The sequence below is a fragment of the Lottia gigantea genome (genome assembly GCF_000327385.1).
Source record: "Lottia gigantea unplaced genomic scaffold LOTGIsca_12, whole genome shotgun sequence".
Classification (NCBI taxonomy): Eukaryota; Metazoa; Mollusca; class Gastropoda; family Lottiidae; genus Lottia; species Lottia gigantea.
The window spans coordinates 3,044,973-3,069,423 of NW_008707225.1; the positions used below are offsets into that span (position 1 = coordinate 3,044,973).

Here is a 24,451-nt window from a genome sequence, read left to right on the forward strand (position 1 = left end):
GTTCAAATTTCATGTGCAAAATATATATTTTTGCAGCATCGTATTCGTGTACGACGGATGCTTCGTGTCATCCTAATGGTTTCTGTAATAAGACTGATACAGATAAACCTATCTGTTATTGTAGTAAAGGTTTTACTGGGGATGGAAAACATACTTGCGACGGTAAGAACTTCCTCATTTATCCTCCTTATACAGATTTTCAGATGTTTCTACTATAATCTAAATTATATTTGTTAATCGACACCAACAAGAAACGTTTTGGTTGCCGACTGTTTAGTTAACTCATTTCAAGCTTAATGACAACTACTTAACTTTTTTTTTCTTCACAAACATCAGTGTTGTTCAGGTGACGCTCACGGACCACAACTTAAGCTTTTCTATTTGTCTGTTCATTTTACTTACCATGTATATTCATAATTGTCGATTTGAATTCGGGAATTTGTATTATACAGAATGTTTGAGTACTCAGAGTATTTTTAAACTGACATAAGAAGGAAGTAAATCGGGATCAGAAAAATATGTCGGATTAAGCAGAACGTCAGAGTACTCAGATGTCGTATATCACAGAGTATCGTATATCACAGAGTATACTGTAATTTGACAGTTTTGGTTTGGCTTTATTCACTATTAAATTAAATTTCGTGGTAGTTTCAGAATGCTGTGCTATACTTAGATCTCTCTCAGATCTTAGATTAAATTTTTGTTATAATTTTAGACATCGACGAGTGTCTGACCAATCCCTGTGATCCTAATGCCAACTGTCAGAATACACAGCCAGGATTTAAATGTGCATGTAAACCGTTGTTTGAAGGGGATGGCATGACCTGTGCTCGTAAGTAAATATCCCAGATTTATTGGATCGAAAGTGTAGTGTAATAATAAATTTGCTTGTCGGTTTTTGTGATATTATTCATATCTAACAATTTGTCTCCTTTCCTTTTCACTATTTCCACATCATCACCATCTGTCATTTGATTCCTGCTTATTTTACAATGCACATATTATTGTCATTTATATGCTATAAAAATTAAATTAAATTTAGTAGATTATCCACTTTTTGACCATGCATCATCGCTATATTTTACCAATCAGCGGTAGAGTATATAAAAGGGGTGGTCCAGAAAAAACGATAACAATTTTAATTTCAGAATTTTTCAAAAAGTATCAAAGCTGAGATCATAATATTTTACCCTCACATTTTTCGGGATATTAGAAATCGCTTCACCAAATAAAAGCTTTAAAGGTTAAACCATACCAGCATTTTTAAAATTCCTTGTCAAAAATATAATGCTGTAAATACTGTAACTTCTCCTCTTTAATTAAACAAATGCACCACGAGAATGACATTTTCATCCAAAGATACCAAAAATCTATTTCTATGAAAAGATTGCCTTCTGAATTTTGAAATTTGGAGTATTTTATACAAAAGATGATTGGGGACCACAAACCTCAATAACAGGTCAAATAGTTTACAGTGTTTTCTCTAGCTGATACTATTAACAATGGTAATAGTCTGCAAGAACTAAAGGATAGAATTAGAGAGAAATGGACCAAAATACCACATGAACAAACCGGACAGGCAATATCTTGTCGTTAAAAAAAATGGTGGCTATATTGAGCATTGTTTCGATTAAAGATGTGAAATTATAGTAATTATTTTCGGCATTATATTTTTTTTACAAGGAATTTTGAAAAAGCCAAGATTCCAAAGTTGTTCAACCTATAAAGCTGTAATTTGGTGGAAAGATGTCTTGTATCCCTAAAATTATGAGTTGGAATTATCATGACCATAGCCCTGACACTGTATGGAAAATCCTGAAATGAAAAGTGTTATGTTTTTTTTTTTAACCACCCGATACAGTTTGTAATCAATAGATTTTACCAGTTATCATCTATTGGTATTTTACCATTTATCGCCTGAAGAGTTTCAAGTTCATTTATCATCTTTATATATTTTCATTTTTTCGTCTGGGCAGCTTATAATTCATTAACTACATATATATTTAACATTTATCATCTTTATCGCCCTCTTAATAATTTGATTAGGTTATAAATTATCAACTATATATTTTTTCCATTTATCATTTATCGTCTGTATATAATTCATCTTTACATTTTACCATTTACTTTATTTTCTATTCATGTCTAGCATAATGCTGCAATTTATCACTATATACATTAATATGCATCGTCTTTAGATTTTATCATTGATCGTTTTATATTACTGTTTTTCATAATTTTCTTTATTTAACTTTTTTAAGTCTTTACCATTTAGCGTCTGTATATTTAATAATTAATCTTTATATTTTATCATTTATCTTAATGTTTACCGTTTATAAACATAACAGGTTCTATTTATTTTTTGATGCTACAATTTATTTCCATATATTATTATTTATTACCTTTATATTTTAGTTTATATCATATTTAACTATTCCCTTTTTATCATCAGCAGGCTATATTTTACAAATTATAACATTTTTATTCCACTATTTATCATCTTTATATCATTCCTAGATTTTACTTTATAAAATTGTCATGTATACCTTTTTCACGTTGTTATTTATACTAACAAATAAATCATATCATATACCATTTGTATAGATTCATCGACATGTAAATGCATGTCTTTTTCTTCTTATAGATATATCCCAAAGTTGCAAATAATAAATTCATCCGTACGCAATGTACATAATGTAAATTATATGTATATTTTATTGGTGACAAATCTATATTAATTTAGGTTCTTGCAGTGTGAAACAAGATTGTTTCCAGCCGAATGGTAATTGTATAAATAATCGATGTGTTTGTGACAAAGGTTACACTGGTGACGCTGTTAATAATTGTACAGGTAAGAACATTCAAATTACCCAAGTACATGTACTTGTTGACAAAAGCATTTTATGAAGTTCCCCGCAAATTAGTTTGCTACATTCAATCCGGACTCTAAGAGCCTGCAGTATAATTATGGGCGTCGGCTGTGAAGCTAGATTCCTTTCTTCTTATAATTTGAAGTACCTTATGCAATGAATCATAAGTCATTGATTAGCATTAACATTAATAACAGTTTTGTTAATTCAAGTTTAAATAGCATATTGTAACAATTTTCCTGTTAATCTTTTCCGTAATGAAAATAACAATTGCTTGAATCGCAAAGTTTAACCAAGAGTATATTTTTTTAAAAGAAAAATGATTGCTTAAAATTTGGAGTAACAAGCTGTTCTGATGAGGACTTGTTAGTTCTTACCCGATATATGTGTCGGCGCATAGGTCAATTTAACTTGAGTCAATTAAAAACCTGGTCAGGTACGTACTGGAGAACATTTGTGTTTCAGATATTGATGAGTGTGTCACTGGAGATTATGTTTGTGCTGAACCATCAGAGTGTGTGAATAACCCTGGTGGATACAGCTGCCAATGTCCAAATGGATATGTTGAGGAACTTGCTACCTGTAGAAGTAAGATCCATATTTTCTAGCCTTTTGATATATCATGACTTGTTTATTTACTTCACACATCAAATTTTGAACTAAAAGGCATAACTATCTTCATGTCACTAAATGTGCTTTCAGAGCTTCCTATTAATTGCCAAGAAATCTATGAAAATGACCCAACAGCAGTAAGTGGTAGAGTATTTGATATTGATCCTGATAGTACAGGACCAATTGGAGCAATGAAGGTAATTTCTCTAAACTTTTTTTTACGTGTATCATTTAACAATGAAATGAATCTTGGGTTTTGTACTAAAATGCACTAGCCTTATTTTATGTTACCCCGTCCAAACAAAATCTGTTTCCTATTCTGAAATCACAATCCTTATCTCCCACTTTTAATCTTTGTCGTAACATTAACAATACCTCACTCTCCCATCAGAAAGATGCACCCATCTCATACATGATCATATTTCTGATTTAATAGTTCCATGTGCTATTTTAAGTGTTCCAGATTCTGTTTAAAAATATACACGAGACCTAGTCACAACAGTAATCTAAACGGAGATCTGGAAAATACTTTAAAATCTGAACGAAAAGATGCTCAAATATCTTGAATAATTGCCATCTCCCGTCCAATGCTTCCATCTCCTGTCAAAAACTAGCTTCAGTCCCTGACCGAAAAAATGCCCCAAAGGCAGATCGAACACCTATTCATAAACTCTCGCCATATCCCTTGCAGGTTAAATGTGAATTCCGTAACAATATGGGTATATCTATTGTTATACCAGACAGCACTGCGCCTACAACTGTAAGCGGTACTAATAGACCAATAACTTATGAAGGTGCCTCACCGGAAACTATTAAAGGTTTGGTAGATAACTCCCAATTCTGCTACCAATCACAGTGGTAAGTTACTTGTTTATAACCGAAATCGAATCCAATGCTAAATGGACTGTTATGGAATTTAAAGTTTATGACTAAAAGACTGTGAATATGTTTTAGAAGAAAAGCACCACAAATTGTCAATTCTCTGAAAAAATATTTAGTAGTTCAAGGGTAAAAATGGTTTTGCGTCTTACAAATATACCTGTACATTCAATTTTAGAATAAAATCATTGATTAATTAAGTATGAAAATGTAACAATATATCTAGAAGTTTATTCTCTAACAGACTTTGCTACGTACTTTCATTAACACTCACATGAGTTCGATTACATAAAGGGCACGTTCGGGGTGTAAAACGACCCCAAATTTAAATTGTATTACCTACTTCGGACTTTCACAGGATTGAATGTAGAAAAGGATATAATCTTCATGAAGACGGTGTATTCCAATGGACAGATTCTAAAGGCAAAGTATATAAATCATGGGGTGGATCAGGAGCAAATGGCCAGGTAAAAACAACATTTCCAACTTGAGAAATCATTTAATCTGATTAAAATGCAGATCTTTGTGTTTTCGTTTCGTTTCTTCTTGTTCTTTCGGTTTATCCTACGTGCTATCATTGATCTGCCGAAATTGTTATGCACATTTTAAGTCATTGAAAGGAACTGATGAATGAAAGCTTTTCTAGTTTGGATCGTGGAATTGAGAAAATCATAGAAATTAATCTCTTCTATATATGCTTCTAGGTGTGTGAGGTGCTTAAAGCTTACTTCTTTAGTTAGCCACTTTCCTGGATAAATGATTACGGAAAGAGGACCGACAACGCCATTTGTCCAATGCTATGGAGAACATATCATTTCATTTAATTTCTTCTTAATTGAATATAATTTTTTAGTTTTATCTAGTTGTAGTATGACTGAACTAAAAGACAATTTACATGTATTTAGTACATGAAAGTAAAATAGTCCTACTCATCAACATAACTCTTTACGTAGAAAGAATACACCCGTTACAATAGACCAAGTTTTTTACTGTCGGATTTATGTTTCTTGCTTACAGTGTGCTTGTGGTGTACTAGGATTTTGTGAAAAGGGTACCGCATGTAATTGCGATGGAAGTTCAACAGACACAGTTGTTGATTATGGTAAAGTGTTCGATTCAGAAAGGCTTCCTATAACTTCTATCAAATTTAAAGCCAGATCAGGACAGAAAACTGCTAAATATGTCATTTCTGAGATTAAATGTGCACCAAAACCATTTGGTAAGTAACACAGGTTATAATGAAGATGCATGAATATCCAAAATGAAAATGTGGCATTGGCTGAATAATTGAAATTGAATAATGTTAAGACTTATTTGTGACTACTTTGGTAAGATCAATCCAGCTTCTCCCACCCTTTCTTGTTTCTTACTACAGCATGTTACAGCATTTGACTTTCTGTTGATGATATCGTTGATATACATCACATTACTTGATTATTTCAGACTTGTTAAAGGACTGTGAAGCTATTAAGAAAGACGGTGTTGAAGATGACGGTCCACAAGTTATTGACTTTGATGGACCTGATGGTCCTCTACAACCTACCCTGGTCCATTGTGACCTAAACACTTTTAGCCATGTTGGTGTAACAGTGCTACCTCATGATAAGTAAGTACTCATATTAACATAACAAACTATTTGTCCTTTCAAAATCACATTCATATATACATTCTATTTTACTGTGCTTTCTTTGAATGTACTGTTGTTCATTTTCTATATGACGGAATACTTTCTTTTAGGGGTGAACCTATCGTTCCAACAGAAAATGGAGACAATCCTCTAAGCTATGTGACACCTGGGAAGACTATTTCTGGTGTCATCGCTGGATCAGCATTCTGCTCACAAGAAATCAAATACACATGCAGGGTTTGTATATTTATATACAGAGTACCAGATTGTACAGTAAAATTCTTTATCATCGATCCAAAAATGAGGAATGACAAGATAGCGACATGTAACTATAAGTCTTTACAATGGTCTTCATCTTATACCTTGACTGCAATGGCTCTTTTTCTTGTCCAGGGTCATCGATTTGATTTGGCGAATACAGCCAGTTAGAGGTCTTGATTTCTCGAGGTTTGATAATAATTATATTTATTACAATGGCCTTTTATAGTGTATGTAAATGTATGCTTTCAGTATTCACCTATCAATGTAAATGGAAAACAAGCAGTATTTGTTAGTGTTGGCGATGATTCAAGACAAATAAATTACTTCCCTGGAGCTCAGGGTGAAAATGGTAGTTGTGGTTGTGGTATTGCTGGGTCGTGTGTTAAGAAAGATATCAAATGTAACTGTGATATGAATGATAATACTACTAGATATGATTTGGGTGTAGAAACCAACCCTAAAAACTTACCAATAGTCTCCATCAGCACTGAATCAGATCACAATGAAACATATACAGCCATTAAAGTCGGTCCTCTGAGATGTGCACATCAACAATTCGGTATGCCTTAACATTTACAATAACAATGTTACAAATCGACTTATTCTCTCAACTGAAAAAAGGAAACTCCAACAACTTAACTAATATAAATGTAAACGTTAAACATCTCTCGGGTGCTGTGAAATAATCGCTTTTGTAGGCCTATGTTCAGTAAACGATTATAAATCAAATAGATTGTAACTATGTTACATTTTTGTCTGCAGGACTTGAACCAAATTGTGAGAAATATAGAGCTACTGGACGAGTAGATCCTTATGCTTACCTCATTGATCCCGACGGTCCACCAGATCCTAAAAAGCCTAAGGAAGGTGAGATTTTTAAGAACAATCTCCATGTGTACAGTCAGTTGGGAAACAGTGGGTGATCCCTCCTCCCCTATTGTAGCCTATTTTACTTAAGAAATGTCAAATTATACCACGACGGTGTTGTGCCCCATTAAGCCAGTTTGTCCTCTTATCATAGCTCTAGTGGACAGGACATTATATAGCTTTGTATCACGTACTTCACTTTGTGGGAGCATGTGTTGCAGAAAATGATTTAAGGTGAGATAACGCAGAGAAAAGATGTCTTACCTTATCCGATTAATTGTTCCGACAGTTTTGGTATGAGTAGCCTTACCTATTCGCCATCTTGATTCTTGACTATGCAAAATTCATATTGTGTTGATCTGTGGATAGACAACCTGTGCTATAAAAAAACCCTTAACTATTGCAGTTATATCCTTTCCGTCTTTAACCGACTGGATTTGCGCCGTGTATTCATATGTCTTCTTTCATTTTCAGAAAATGTGGATCCATTCGTTGCTGAGTGTGACTTTACTGACTACCCTCCACAAGGTGTTACAATAATCCATCATGATTCAGAGGAAACAGTAAGTGTTCTGACTTTGTATATCATCTCCATCTCCATTTTCAACGTTATCATCATCATCCATGTATTGCATCATCATCATCATCATCATCATTATCATCATGTATTCGATTTATCATCATCACCGTGTATTCGATTTATCATAATCATCAACGCCATCATCACCGTCCTTGTTTTGATCATCATCATTTATTCAATTCATAATTTGCATTAGATGACTTTCTTAAACAGATTTAACTATCTCTTTCCAGTTTTCTATCTCTGACATCGCCTACATCTTCCAAATCGCTTATAATAGAGTTGTAAAAGATGAACAATTAGTCCGATTGAGAAATAGAGCATCGTATTGTGTACAATCTTTAACGTTTGACTGCAATAATTATCATCTACATTTAGCAGGTAAGAGAGGCTTGCAATGGTACTAGAACAAATGAATGCATATTTTGTATAAACATTAGTATATAAACGGTTTCTATGAATAATTATACGAAAAGATATTGTCTAAAATACTATACTTTAGTCAAGCCGTTTTTATAAATAATTGTACATAAACCGTTTGTATAAATAATTGTGCGTAAACAGTTTGTATAAACAATTGTAAGTAAACAATTGTACGTAAACGGTTCGTTTGAATAATTGTATGTAAACAATTTGTATAAATAATTGTACATTAACAGTTTGTACAATAATTGTACGTAAACAGTTTGTATGTACGTAAACAGTTTTTATAAATAATTGTACGTAAACCGTTTTTATAAATAATTGTAAGTAAACAGTTTGTATAAATAATTGTAAGTTGTACGTAAACGGTTCGTATAAATAATTGTATGTAAACAATTTGTATAAATGATTGTACGTAAACAGTTTGTATGTACGTAAACAGTATAAATAATTGATCGTGAACAGATTGCAGAGCATGATTGTGAACAGATTGCAGAGATGATTGATTGTGAACAGATTTTATAAGTAATTGTTCATGAAAAGATTGTTTAAATTTTTGTATGTAATATTTGACATAAATAGTTGTAGTATAAACGTTACATTATTGATTACGTCAATAATCTGTTTAAATAATTGTATTTTACTTACCTTTTAGAAGGCGAAAAAGGAGTTGTATGGAAAGATCTCGAAGGAAATGAATATACTTACTTGGCAGGTGGATCCGGAGGCGATGACGGTTGTCAATGTAACTTAGAAGGAGCAGGAGGCTGTGCAGAAAGCAAATCATGTAATTGTGATGCTGCTGGAAATAGACTATTGTAAGTTTTATAGTAACAAATCAACAGATCAACGTTCGACCCCCACCCCCCACAGACACGCACACACCCCTCTCATATGAAGCTACTTACTTAATTACTTCTGTGACTTGAAGAGCTCTAAGTTCTAATCTCATCACATTCTTGTCAAATGGATGTAAATAAATTTGCACTAAGTACAAGCCGTTTCTTTTAGGCAAGATGTCGGACAGTTGTCAAATGTTACACATCTACCAGTTTCTACTGTAGACTTCAGTAAAGTGAACAGTCAACTCGCTGGTGGTAATTCACAACTGAATGTTACACTGGGTCCCTTGAAATGTTATGGTATGTATGGTGATTTGTTTTTTCTGAAATCTCAAAAGTGATAAGGTGAAACAATTTAATGATGTCACAATTAAATATAGTTTTGGAATGAATATTTTTGGTTCATTAGGGCACCGTTATTGTAGGAATATGACCAAATATAGATTTCCCATTGTACTATTACGTGACTATGATAGATAAAGTTTTTAAACTTGATCATAATTGACTACACTTGGCAACTATTGACATCTGTTCTTAAAAAGTTCTCAAGTCTCAAAATTAGTAAATACAGAAACCATACGAATTATCACCGGCTTTTGGTCTAGAGATTGTTTTTAACTTCCTATCACGAATTTTGTCAGGTTTCTTTATTAATCGAATAATGAGTATTTCCATAGTGTTGTGACATATTAGAATTTGACTATCGTAAATTGGATATGTTTTCCAGAAACTTTCCAATCCTGTTATGATCTCTGGGCTTTTATGAGAACAAGAGCATTAATTGGTGAATTGAAGGTTGAATCTGGTAAATTTACCATTGATCCCGATGCATCCGGTGGTGTAGAAGCTTTTACCGTTACCTGTAACTTCCCATTTACCGTGGTACCTGTATCTCCAAGTAAGCTTTTATTGGATATTTCCTACTTCCTGTAAATTCCATTGGACCCTTTTTACTTGATTATTAAAATAAGAAACTAGAGTGGAATGCTATAGATGAATTGGAATCAGGGGAAACCATTGGAATTTGGATCGTTTTTTATTTCTTCCTATAAGCCAAAAGCCATTGACTGACTCTGTCGTTAATATATATTCCTGTGTATATGTTCCACTCGTTCAATTAAATCGAATGTTTGTATTCAGGTGTTCAGCACGGACCAGGTGCAGGTCAGAGTAAATGTTATGATATTTCTTACAAAGATACCAATGGTAATGAAATTTCTAAGGAACAAATCAATGTAAGTACAATGTATACAGCTGTGTATACTTAATCAGCTGAAATTTCTCAGAAATGATAAATCTGTGGTTGAAATACTTTAGTTTATAGTAGACAAGCAATCTTTACAGTTGAGTTCGGTATCTCTTAGTTATGGTTCATATTATATTCCAAAGATATGTTCATCGATAAATAATTGATCTAAGGTATTTCGAAAGAGTGAACATTTCAACACCTGGCTAGTCACACCCAAAACAATATTTATATATTTAAAAATTTTGGACTTGAACTGATTTGATGAATGATCGAGAGGACAATCCTATGATTTATTGCGTACACAATACGCCAAATTGAACAAAATGGCTGTGTTGACTCTCCAAGACGGATGCCCAGCGGAAAAACGTAGTTGTAAAGTGGCACGAAGGGCTCCACAATATTATTGAATTTAATCAAACTTTCAGGCTTTGGTCCAACACTCAAAAGCTTGTCAACAACATTTGAGTTATAATTGTAAGAATGCTCCTAAAACAGGTTATGTTAATTATACATCTTGTGATGGTGTTTCTCAGCCAGGTACGAAAGACCTTTAATTTACTATGTTTCAACTATTCAGATAATAAAATGTCTTTAGAAAATATTACTTCGATGATTGGCAAGTAAGTTTATGTCAAAACTTAAATTTTATCTAACACTGAACTATCAGAAAATAATTTAAGAATTAGATTCGTTTATTTAAAATTTAATGACGAAATAAAAAGAAAGCAAAGCCAATATAAATGAATAATAATTGACAATGTATGTTCATTGTTAAGTCGTCTGAAAATATGCCATTTCTAGATTTATTTCATATATTTCTCTAGAAAGATCAAAAATTTGGCACTTTTTGGACACAATATTTCTTACTTTAATGTATAGCAACTTCTACTTGCTAACATTTCTAATCGTGGTACTAAAGTTGCATCAACTTAACTATGATCAGATGAATGAATGTACCAACATCACAATTTGATTCTAGGATGGGCTGTCAGTGGCGGATTTGATACCTGTTCGTGTGGTTTAACTGGTACATGTCAAGGTGGTCCTAAACAAAATTGTAACTGTGATACTGTTGATGGTGTGTCTCGAAAAGACGCTGGTTATATTTATAATACTACCAGATTACCAGTATGTCAAGTATGTTTGGGTCTGGAAGGTATCGATCCCGAAAATCCACCTCCAGGTGGATCCAGAAGAAGCCGGTTTTCAGTTGGTTACTTGAATTGCTTGGGATATGAATTTGGTATGTAAAACATCAATTGTTTTATAAATTTCAATTTATGTTTGTCGACTATGATCCACAATAATATGTTATAGCATTGGAATGTTATTGTAATTCATTATATAGCAAGTCTGAGAAAAAAAACAATATTTCAAGTCTTTTCTACACTACCCTACGTGGCATGTATGTCTAGATTGACCTTTGAACACTTCTCAACCCAGTCATCCCCCCCCCCCCCCCCCATTACTCTCCCTCTTGAGATCTTGATCTAACTACATACTTGGTACGTACAATTTTTAGATTAAAAGTCAAAAGGGAAAGAATCGAGAAAATAACCTGTTGAAATATAAGGAATATTGAAATTTATTTGCATTCAGGTGGAAGAGAATCATGTGAAGATCGTCGTCTGCATCGAAGTGTATCAGATGTATATTATACTGATCCTGATAGTAAATATTCTGGTACACCAGCTTTCCCTGTTTATTGTAATCTTAAACCTTATCCTGCTATGGGCATAATGGTAAGGTTCTGTTTATGACGCGGGGTAATGTAAGGCTGGGTTTACACTATGTTCCTGGCGGCCAGACAGGTGACAGATCGTAATTGCAGTGGATGCAATTGAGAATTTTAAACTGTCAAAAAATTTACCACGGCAGCCACTTTGACAAGGTCGTAGTAAACGCTACAAAACGTGACAATTCGTAATAAGTGTTTTGGATATGGAGATTAAAACGGCTAATTCCTGCCTGGCTCGACTTTTTCATACACCTTTGAAGAACACTCGCAGACCGTAGCAGAACTCAACATACAGAAATGCTTCGGTTTAGAAAGCGTCACACATCGGGAAGCACATTTATTGAAACATAACGAAACGGCTTACGTTAACCCTAGCTTGCCGTGGGAACCGTGGCAAAACGGAACACAACATGACCAAAACTGGTTAGGAATAGATGCCAGAGAATTGATACGCTTCCCGTCCCACTTGCCAGCATCTGGCCAGCATCTACGGCAATTACAGTTTGTCACGTTTTCCCCATGATGGTCTGAACCGTGATATCCGTGTCCGCAGGGAAAATAGTGTAAACCTAGTATTAATGCTAATTTATATTAATCATATCGTCTTAAGACATTGTCATATATACGTTTTTCTCACTTTCTATTTTTAATTCATAAACGTTTAAACTCAAACTTTTAAGAGATTTCACCTGTCTTTCTGACATGTCACCTTTTTTCAGGAAATTTATCCAAAAGAAGGAGATATAATAGTTCCACCAAACCAAGTATTTGATATAACTATAACATATTTTGTGTTTAAAAAAGAAGACGTCGATAGATTGATAGACAATTCTCATTATTGTACACAAGAAATATTCATCATCTGTAACGATGGTTCATTGAATTTAGAAGGCGAATATGGTTGGTACTCACGAAATGGAACAGCTCAAAATTCTTGGGGTGGAAATATTGGAAGTAAGTGGTTATTTAGACACAATAAGACTTGTAAATTGAACTGTTATAGAATTTCACTAAATCAACCGCAATATTGAGAGTATACCTCGAGTGTAACGTAAACTTCAATCACAATCAAACAATGAAAATAATTCTCGTTTGAGGGATCACCATTCCCATTTCGTTCATGTTTCTGAAGCCGTTTCAGAATCTCCAAACTCCCGAGCTGAAGTTTTCATTTTATATTCCAGAGGCCAAAAAATGTGAAGCTGATGGGTCCAACTGTAATTGTAACAGTGGAGGAAGTCAAACTGACGGAGGAATCCTTGGTGATAAATCTTTATTGCCAATCTCTAGAGTTAAATTAGGAGCTAGTACCACTGAACGAAAACTTACTATTGGTCCAGTTAAATGCTATGGTAAGACAACTTCTTTTTCAGAAATGTGATATAGGATGGAAAGTGGAGATCCTTTGTAATAATGTATATAAATTTCCAAATCGTGTTAATACATAATATCTGTGAGCGCATTAATCTCTGTGGTAATAATTGGAGACGATTCTTCCAGACAGTAAATGATTTAACTGGAGTTCGCAAAGCAAACCCTTTACCAAGTCGTGTTTCGGATGACCAGCTAGCGAACGATTTCTTATCTTTCTTCTTCAATAAATGATAATATTCGGCAAGAGTTGGACAGCTATCCAGTTTACACACCAACCGAGTTACTTGTACTACCATACTCGTCGTTTACACCAGTTGATCATGATACAGTTCTTAAACTAATACTCAACGCCAAACCTAGCTACTGTAACTTGGATCCTATTCTATCAAATCTTATAAATGATCACTCTGATATATTTGTTCCAATTATTTCAAATATCATTAACGTTTCTTTAACGTCGGGGATGTTTCACTATGACAGGAAGAAGGCAATTGTGCGACCTCTTTTGAAAAAATCAAACTTAGAGCATATCAAAAAAAATTATCGTCCAGTCAGCAGTCTTTCCTTTATATCTAAACTTGTTGAAACGGCTTCACTTATCAGCTTCACCACACATACAGGTAAAATTATAATGATTATTTGAACGCCAAAAGTTGTCACCCTTTGTCGCCATTGATTTGAGTGTCGCCTTTGATACTGTAAACCACTCTGTGATTGGGGACGTTGCAGAATTGTTTTGGTGTTTTAGGTACTGCGAAAACATGGATTGATTCTTACCTATCTGACAGGCGTTATGAAATTCATATTAACAACGCGAATTCTGCCGTTCAACCAATGCATTTTTCTGTTCGCCAAGGAAGTATCAACGGTGCAGTTTATTTTACCTGCTATTCGAGTATTTTAAGAAATTGTGTTGACAACGAATTAAATCTTGTTGGATATGCAGATGATCACAATGTGTACGGAAGTTTTGATAGAGTAATATATCAGAGGAGGCCAGGACCATGCAAAACTTGTCTGATGGATTCAACCAGACAATGGATGGTGGAGAATCGGCTCAAAATGAATGATGATAAATCGGAATTTATGGTGTTGTCTGTTGTCTGAAACAAAAGTGTGACATCTGAAAAAATGTTGGTGCTGTGAGTGTTAACTGCTCAGAATGCGTAAAGGTTTTGGGCATTTCCTTTGATCAACACCTGGATTTTGATAAGCATATAGCGGTAAAACGCATACCAAGTATTAATGAAAAACAAAAAGATCAAAACTTTCATCAACACATCAACGTGTTTAAAGCTAGTCAACGCCTTGGTATTTTCACATTTAGACTATTGCAATAGTCTCTTTATCAATCTGCCTCGAACGACCATTCAACCACTACAACGAGTGCAAAATATAGCTGCTAAATTGATCCTGGATCTACCAAAAATATGCACGACAGAGGCGTAAAAGGGGCTTAACATTCTTTCAATACGAGCCGAGTACAAACTTCTTCTGATGGTGTACAAATGGTTAAATAAATTGGCTTCAAAATATCTATCAGATCTCTTAAATCTAGATATAAATCCGTATTGCCTATGTCTCTTAATCTTCCTGTACCAACAACAAAATATAAAACACATGGGGATAGGTCATTCAGTGTAGCAGGACTACGGTTATTGAACAAGTTGTCTGAACAGTTAAAAACCTGTAAATCTGTTGACTCTTTTAAGAGAAATTTAAAACAACCTTTTAGAAAAACCTTTACCTATAACATGTAGAAATATTTGTGTTTGTAAAGTGCCATTGAATGCTAACATTAGAGCAGTAAAGAGCGCTCTACTAAGTTCAATAATCTTAATCTAATTGCGTATCTACAGAAATAAACTAATCCATTATTAATTTTAATAGAAATACAGAAAGACTGTTATGATATTATGATGAGTGGTAATACCAAGACTCCATACAAGAATTCAACTTATGTCATTGATCCTGATGGTCCTGATGGTGTCGACCCTTTCATTGTTAAATGTTATTTTGATAAGAGAAATTCCAATGCTGTAACGGAGGTAACGCTTCATCCATTTAATTCTAATAGTACTGAATTGCATGTTTAGGCTACATCACTCTTGAAGACTTTCTCAAAAATGATAACTGTGCATCCATTTTGCGTAGTCTAAACAAACGTTTTTCTTAATTGATACTCTATTTACTTCAATATATTGAATAATAAATCGAACTAATATAATAACAATCTAGACTATGTTACCTTTTGCCCTATTATGAAATATCTCATATTTGCATTTGATTGTAATAAATTTCAGGTATTACCAGAATCAGCTGTTCCAGAAGAAATATCAGGAAAAACGACCCCAGATTCATTTTCTGTACCATTCAAATATAAAGGTGCCACACCAGAACAAATCAATGCGTTAACTCGACAAGCACCTTTCTGTCATCAAGTAAGATATGTACCATATAGAATTATATACAACTACTTTCAGTGTATAAACACCATATACCATTCACTTTAAAATTCGTAAATCAGGATTCAATAGCTGACGAAATCTGATGAAGCATTAGTCTTTCTATCAAAGTGCAGTGTTCGCGAAGAGCATAACACCCCGTGCACAACATCAGCTATAATATCACTGAGCATGCATTGTTAGTCTCCTGAGACCAAGCGAAATATCTAGAACATGGTTTTTTTTTCAGATACTACCACTCCTATATCGTTGAATCCTGTACAGTGGCGTTGTTAGGAAACATAAGGGAGTGGGAAAGGGGGGGGGGACAGAGACCATACCCCACTTGTAGAAACGCCACTGGCCCTGTATACTTTGCCCATTCAATTAAATCGTTATCGTTTATTGAAATATATTTAAGGGTATATATTATGAATGCCAACAGTCTCCAATCACGAACGCTATTCAAGTGAATGTAAATGGACAAGAAACAAACAGCTTTGGTACTGCATCTGACAGTTCTATAAATGGTTGCCCATGTAGCTTACTAGGAACATGTGATGACATGAAATGCCGTTGTGATGCTAAAGGATCTATGACGGCTTTTGATAATGGAACCATCACAGATCGAAATGTATTGCCAGTAACTGAAGTAAAAGTTGGTGGTCAATCTGAATCGGGCAAAGCATCCATATCAGTATCATCGGTACGATGTGCTGAAAGACCAGTTGGTAAGATTTTTTTTTTCATCTATACATATTTCCGATCTGTTTAATGAACGCTCAATTTTTTAAGACACTAAAAAAAGTCGAATCGAATTCTATTTGCGTATTTTCCATCGAATTTTGATGGGTAACTTCTTCTTAGTTGTAAATTTCCTCGAAGTCCTAGTTATTAGGCCGAATATGCAAATGTACAAATGTATCTATAACAGATTTTGGTTTTCAGATTTCCCTAAAGATTGTGAAGAGGCTTTCAAACGAGGTTATTTAACTGGTGAAGTAATGATCTACCCGTCCGCAAATCTTGATCCATTCTTTGTGTATTGTGATATGGAAATTAATCCAGGACATGGTAGGTCCTTTTTTAAATATATATTACCTCTACATATTATTATAGTAGTAGCAATAACTGGGTCTCTCTGAGAAGATAGAAAAAAAAATATTATTAATGAATCGGCAACAATTCTATGATATTATGTTACCAGCTATGTTAAATCCACTACAAATCAAATTGTATCTTGTGAGGTACCATTGTTTTTATCTGAAATATTTATATACATGAATACAGAGTTAGAAGTAAAAATTGTTAAGGTTGACAATGTTTAATTTACAGGTGTTGCAGTCATTAATAATAATCTTCAACCAAACACTACTATACCCTATAACGGTAACCCAATAGATGTAACTTATAAAGGTCCAACTGTAGAACAGATTAAAGCATTAGTTAAAATATCCTCAAATTGCTACCAACCAGTTAGATATGATTGTAAAAACACAGTCGTAAGTATTAATTAAAAAAAAAATAGAATCCAAGAACCTAGATTTAACAAGCTGTGTACATTAGCAATCCATAGACAGCTTGATGAAAAGTTAAGAAAAGAGCAAGCAAACTGATTAATCTTATCAGTATCATTGCATGTTCGTTATACATTTCCATTTTCAGTAAACTATTGAAAAAACTTTCGTTTCTTTTTAACATGCATTATCCTCTCCCCAAATTATGCCTGTCTCAAATGAATTGTTTTGATCAAAAAATATATTAAGATTTGATTTACTTACCGACCTTTTTTGTTTTCATTTCGATTAGTTTTTGGAGGCTGGAAAATTCTCATGGACAAGTCTGGATGGAGGAGACAAAACCTATTTTGGAGCCGGAAGTCAAGCCAAAAAGGACTGTACGTGTGGTGAAGAAAATCTATGTGGTGGTGACGGTGGACGAACTGCCATGCAAAAACGGTAAAATACCTTGAAATGTACATACTAGTGAATAAAAATACAGTAACAGATTATAACATTCAATAGTTGAGTATAATGGCGAATTCGCCATCGAGGCAAGTCGCACTTCATATTAATAAACAGCGCATGGCCAGAATACATATTTGAATAATTTTATACATTTGAATTATTAATCTTGATAAAGAATCTCAGGAGCATAATATAAAGCAAACACTAATTTATTAATTTTCCATTCTACCATTGCCCTGCTTTCAGAGACTGTAATTGTGGAATCAATGACGGTAGATCAAGAAGTGACTCTGGTGTATTTAAGAATACTCAAGATCTTCCTATCAAAAATCTCAAGTTTGCAGCTACAGGTGTAGCAGATTCTGCTGGTAAAATCACTGTTGGTCAGTTGTTCTGTGGACAGAGCCCAATCAGTAAGTTTTATTTTACATTTAGAGAGTATCATGCCAGCCAACACTATTGTACATAACACAAGCTATAAACGAAACATGAGTTTACGAACACCATTGATAGGGATCATCACTGCTTTTCTTTGTTTTAGGACTAAATGAATGTGAACTAGGATTCCATGACTGTCACGAGAATGCTACATGTTTGAATACACAAACTGGATTTGAATGTGTTTGTAAGAAGGGTTGGCAAGGTCGAGGACAAAGTAATGTATGGGCTAATGGTAGAGAATGTTACGGTAAGTCAAGCTAGCAATAGTGTAATAAATGGACAAAAATATATCAACCAATAACACACTAGGGTCATTACATATAGAGATAATTATTCAATTTCATAATAATGATTACCTAAAGGCTATGTAAGTATGCCTCGGTGTTTGGGAATCGATAAATAAAAATACCGTTTAACTGTCTATTAGTACCATCCATACGCCGATAATTTGCTTCAAATTAAAAACTTAAATGATAGATATCCATACAAGCCAGACAATTCAATCAAATATCTCTCCAAAGAATGGCAAACGTAGAGAAGTACCTTCGGGGGTTTTAAAAAGAGAAAGCATGATCTGCCTCGAGCGAGACACCCGCGACTACTACAATAGTAAAATCATGAGATACAACTAGTCATGCTGGACCAAACAAATCAACCTAAATGCATGAAGTGAACATAATTTCTCGAAAACAAGGTGTTTTTCCTTCAACACTCCATAATCATAATCTATACTTGATTTTTCTATTTTAGATGACAATGAATGTACATTCTTGCCTTGTCCATCTACTGCTACCTGTGACAATACACCAGGATCATTTAAGTGCACTTGTAAGGAAGGATTCCGTCAAACTGGACTGCAATCTTGTGAAGGTAATCTTCCAATCATCTTTATGCTGACGACACGCGTTTCGGGAACACATTTTAAAAATTGGGTTACATTCTAATATTTTAGGAATTGATAATGGGCATACCTCTGATGGAAATCTTTCTCAACTCTAAAAATAGCAAAATTCCTCTGGAAAAATGAAGAAAATATCTTCTGATATAGACGTCGTAACATTGAGGATATGTTGATATCTTGGACTGGACTGTCAAAACCTGGTTGTATTCCAGAAGGCATCCTGGTATCTGGATTTGCCATCTGAATACTGGTTTTGTTGGGTATAGTAGAACGTCTTACGGCAATCTTTTATTATTTCCATTTAATTTCTAGACATCGACGAATGTACGGAAAATAAGCACAACTGTGATCCAAATGCTCGATGTACCAATACATTTGGATCATTTTTCTGTACATGTAAACGTGGATATAAAGGAGATGGTGTCAATGGTACCTGTAAAGGTATTGTTAGGTTTTTTTTATTCTGTATCTGGATCCAATCACGAAAACACAAAACAAATTCAGAAAACATGTAATTTATCACTACAGTAGTGTAGATGATATATTTAGCTCTAGATTAGGTCTGTACTGCAATCATATATGACTATAACGATGATTGTACTTTAAGTAAATGTACATGTACGTCCTGGCAATACAGATTTGTCTGTGTCTCAACTACCACCCGTTGGGGCATTCACCCCCAGAAAAAAATGCAGAAGAGTTTTCTGGATACGAACTCTCAATCATATTGTTGAGCTACTGAGATTCGTAGATAAATGAGAGGTTCACAACCTTTTTTCTCCAACTTATGATAAATTCAATCTTATGTTATGGCTAACCAATACTTTTGGTTAGTGCCCATGTGTACTATTGTAATTCTAAAACTAAAACCATATATAAACCTGTAAAAGTTCCAAGTAGACTAACCTTAATTTTTTTTATGTCAATAGGAATCGGTATCTGTGCTTGTTTTGGTGATCCACATTGTATCTCATTCGATAATAAATGGTTACATTTTATGGGTCAATGTGAATATGTCATGGCCAAAGATGGTTGTGACGGTAAATCACCCCAAACATTCTCTGTTGTGACTCGAGATTGGGATATGAATAGACGTGATATTAAAGGTATTTCCTGGGTTAAAGATGTCACAGTCACCATCAACAATACGGTAGGAATTTAGATTTTCATCAACACGAGCATATCCACGACTGAGCTGATGAAACGAGGGACCATTTAATTAGATCGTTAAATTCTCATCGGCTGTCTTCCTTTTAACGTTTTGTTGCAACTCTGTCTTTTGTGGCAGTCGGAAGTGAGTTGGATTGTCGTCTGCTTGGCGATTATGTGCCGTAAGAAATTTTCTGATGCCATCACCATTCCTTCCGAGTTTCAGACCGGTATTGGATTGAACCCTCTATTAACTAATACTGCAATATAAAAAATGTCGTTGAATTTAAAAACATTTAAATTTCTGTATAAACCTCTATACTTTTGGTACATATCTTTGCAGAAAATTTTCTTGGGAAGAAATCGAGAAATTCGTATAAATGATCGTTTATCTCTGGCCTATAATAAAGATGGTATAAGTGTAGATGATAACGGCAGAGAAGTTGTAAGTACATAGCTTCGTTAGAGATTCAATCTAGATTCTTTACAGATTCAATATAGATTCTTTACGAATTCGTTCTATATAGATTATTAATAGTCGTCTCAGTTAATTCGATGATTAATTTCTTTAAACATTTTGGTGTTAACAGCAACATCAACAACGGCGGCTCCAAATCAATTGGGATGAAGGGTAACGAAAATCTATAATATTTCTGTAAAGAATCTATATTTTTCGTCTTCGTCGCTGGTTTATTTACCTAATTTTATTTTTGGCAGTGTCACGTCCCCCTAATTCAAAGCTCTAAGACGCGTCATGACTATGAGAATAACATTTTGCACTATTTTGCTCTATATTATGCGTCATTAGGATAACTATTAGAAAGATAAGTAAGTTAATACCATCGTTTATTACAGAGCCTGTATATAAAATGATTTTAGCTCGACGAATACGCACATTTAGAACATTTGACATCATTCTGTATATTGATAGGTTGTTAAAACCGACTTTGGAGTGGAAGTTACATGGGATGGTCAAGATGAGGTCGAACTTATTCTAAGCCAGGACTATAATGGAAAAACGTGTGGCTTATGTGGTAACTATAATGGCGATAAGTATGACGACTGGGTGGTTGGAGATCATTGTGAAGAAAAAGGCAACGTGGTAGGATTTATAGATCAGTTTCGTTTTATTACCTTTCATTATGCCATGATTTTCCTGATTGTGCACAGACATTATCTTAATGTAATTGATGCATAATAATCTCAACTGTGTGATTCAAACGTATTGAGATCTATCAGATCTATTCTGATTCGAAGTAGTTCATTTGCTAAATTTTTCTTTCATATGGATTTTGTTTACTAAATACCATGCGTTTCAGACCGACAATGAAAATCTGTTTGGTAATTCCTGGGTAGTTCCTGAATTTATTCAAAGTAATGGAGATTGTAAGGCAGATTGTGATGCTCCACCAACAAATGATACTTGTGATATTACTAATGAAGTCATTGTGTATTATTGTTCAAGTGTATTTGTTTCTTCTGTTTCACCATTCGGGGTAGGTAATCTGTAACAAAATTCACCAATAATCCCCCCCTTTCAAAAAAAACAAAACAAAAACAACCCCAAAACAGGAAATCTAAAGTAAAGAAAAAAAAACCTAATGGTAGGGGCATTCTGCAATTATATAGCATATTGCCTTTGCATTTAAGATTACAGATAATGTATTGAATTGCAAGCTGTATTGCTATTGTATTGGTGTGTTTTATATCAAATATAAAACTGAAATTTCGACATATCTGTTCATATTTTATTTCCATTATATACATTGTAAAGATTAGACGATGTAAAGGATATTATCCAATATTTCAGAATTGCATAAATCAAATGGAAGAAACGGTTTATAAGGAGATGTTCTTTAGTTGTGTCTATGATCTCTGCCATGTCTCACAAGATTATCGGTTGGGTATTTGTGCCAGTGCACAGAGACTTGCAAATGAATGTCAGAAGAACATGAATTTTGACGTTGCTGTTTGGAGACCATTTTACTCTTGTGGTATGTATTCCACTTTACATAATACAAAACTGTAAACACAAATACAGGTGATTGTAAGTAATATAGTAGTAACATTTTGGAATCATCATTATTTCACCACCACGCATTAGTTATGTCTGTCTGAGAAGGTAGAGAAAGTTTGATCTCGGAATGATCACAAGTCATGTGGGAAGGTAACAACAGTTTAACTGAGAATGTAGAACCAATCTATCTGGAAATGTAGAACCAGTCTATCTAAGAATTTACCTTGGAATGATCGCATGTCTATCTGAGAAGGGAGAATAGGTCTATCTGGTAATGAACACGGGCCTTTTTTAGAAAGTATTTTATGTGAAGGTATCACCAATCTATCCGTGATCTTGTTCTCGATTCTTTTGTCATTACATGTATAGTTTACTGAAATGGTTTATATATAATGATTTATATTAATGGGATTGTTTTGTACATTAAAGATGTGACTTGTGGTGAAAATATGGAATATCGAATATGTGGACCTCGAGGGGAACCCTCGAAATCAAAACAAACAACATGCACTAATGCAGTTTCCAAAACACAAGCAGAAAATGCTGGCTATTGTCAAGAGGGTTGTTTTTGTAAACCAGGATATGTTTTGGAATCTACCAGATGTGTCAAGTCTGCAGAATGTGGTTGTATTTTAGATGGTATTTATATGGCTGTAAGTCTTATAGTCCAGCAGACATTTTCGCACATCCTTGCAGTCTAACTCAAAACATAAATATGAACAGTAAACAGGAAATTCTATCTGTTTATTACCATTTAGATAAGGTAGACTGTTCACGTTTATGATTATGAATCGGACTCGGATGTGAAAAAATACCTTGCTCAACTATATATGTATTATTTTTATTTTAATTATACTCAACGTCAGTATAGACCCACACAACATGCATGCAGACATACAACTACTCTTGGATGATATTAATTGTTATAATTAACTCAAATTACAACGTAAAAAAATACAATGGCGAGAGGAAGAATCATCTATGCGCATTCGCTGCTATAGTACAACGCAGGCGTACGTAATGTTCATACAAATAATAACACGTTGCTATATGCCTTATAATACTGGCGCAAAGCTGGGAAAGAGTGAAAAGGCACGTTTGCACAATATTATGGTATAACACACTGTTCAACACAACTTACACAAGGTCTACCTTAATATATTCCCCGTTTTAACTGTACTCTCCGTTTCTAATGTCGTCCAAAACTTACAAAAATCTTACATCAAAGGTAAAGATATCAGCCAATACAATAACCGACTGTAAGTCTTACCTAGTGTTGAATTGGGTATCAACAATATTGACATAGAAATCTCTTTAACATACAAAAGTTACATTTGCAATAATATGATTCAACGTGACAATTTGTAAACCCTACAGAACTGTGCAAAACATTTTAGAAAGAGAACAACTGCACAATATCGATTTCCATCATTGTAGATTGGAAGTACATATGTAGATCCAGGTTGTAACACCCAACAAGTATGTAACGAGGATAGCACTGTAACACAAAAACCTTTGGACTGTGGACCTAATACTGTTTGTAAATTGGATATAGAAAGCGGTATTTATGGATGTCATTGTGCTGATGGATTCCGCGGTGATGGAAAAATCTGTTCCGGTAAGTAAAGAACAAAAATCTATTTAATAACAAAACATAACGTGAGAGAATTATACACCATAAGCGGGATTTTGTTAACCAAAACGAAGACTAAATTCTACCCTTCAAACGCATTTACTGTTTGTTTGCAATAGATACAAATTTGTATCATGAAAACACATTGGTAATTTTAAATGACAACCAGAAGAATAAGACATGAATTTTTAACAATTTTCTAGATGATCCATGCTTCAATGTAACTTGTGGAAAGAATATGGAATGTAAAGATGGATCATGTCAATGTAAAATGGGATATCAAGGGGATTGTAATAATTGTGATGGTAAGTTATTAATTTATTAATATGTTTTGTACGTTTTATCAACACTCAACTATGATCCATAAATCCACAAGTTTTCTTCTCTGCAATTTACTTAGCCCATCACATGTCCACCTATTTATAACGACTCTTTATTTTTAGATATCGATGAATGTGCCACAAAGACTGATGACTGTAATCATATTGGTCAAAAATGTAACAATTATGAAGGAGGGTTTGATTGCATGTGTCTTGACGGTTACGTTCGATATGGCAACTATTGTGTTGGTAGGTGA

General features: G+C 34.0%; 1 protein-coding gene across 1 annotated transcript; it reads left to right on the forward strand.

Annotated features, from left to right (window-relative positions):
• Window positions 1-717: 717 nt before the first annotated feature.
• Window positions 718-24,451, forward strand: LOTGIDRAFT_111193 (hypothetical protein; the record flags this gene model as incomplete). Its single annotated transcript, XM_009048209.1, has 5 exons — window positions 718-803; window positions 3,307-3,458; window positions 18,925-19,044; window positions 19,388-19,510; window positions 24,318-24,451. Coding segments are annotated over 5 exons (615 nt in total), but the record flags the coding sequence as incomplete, so codon positions are not given.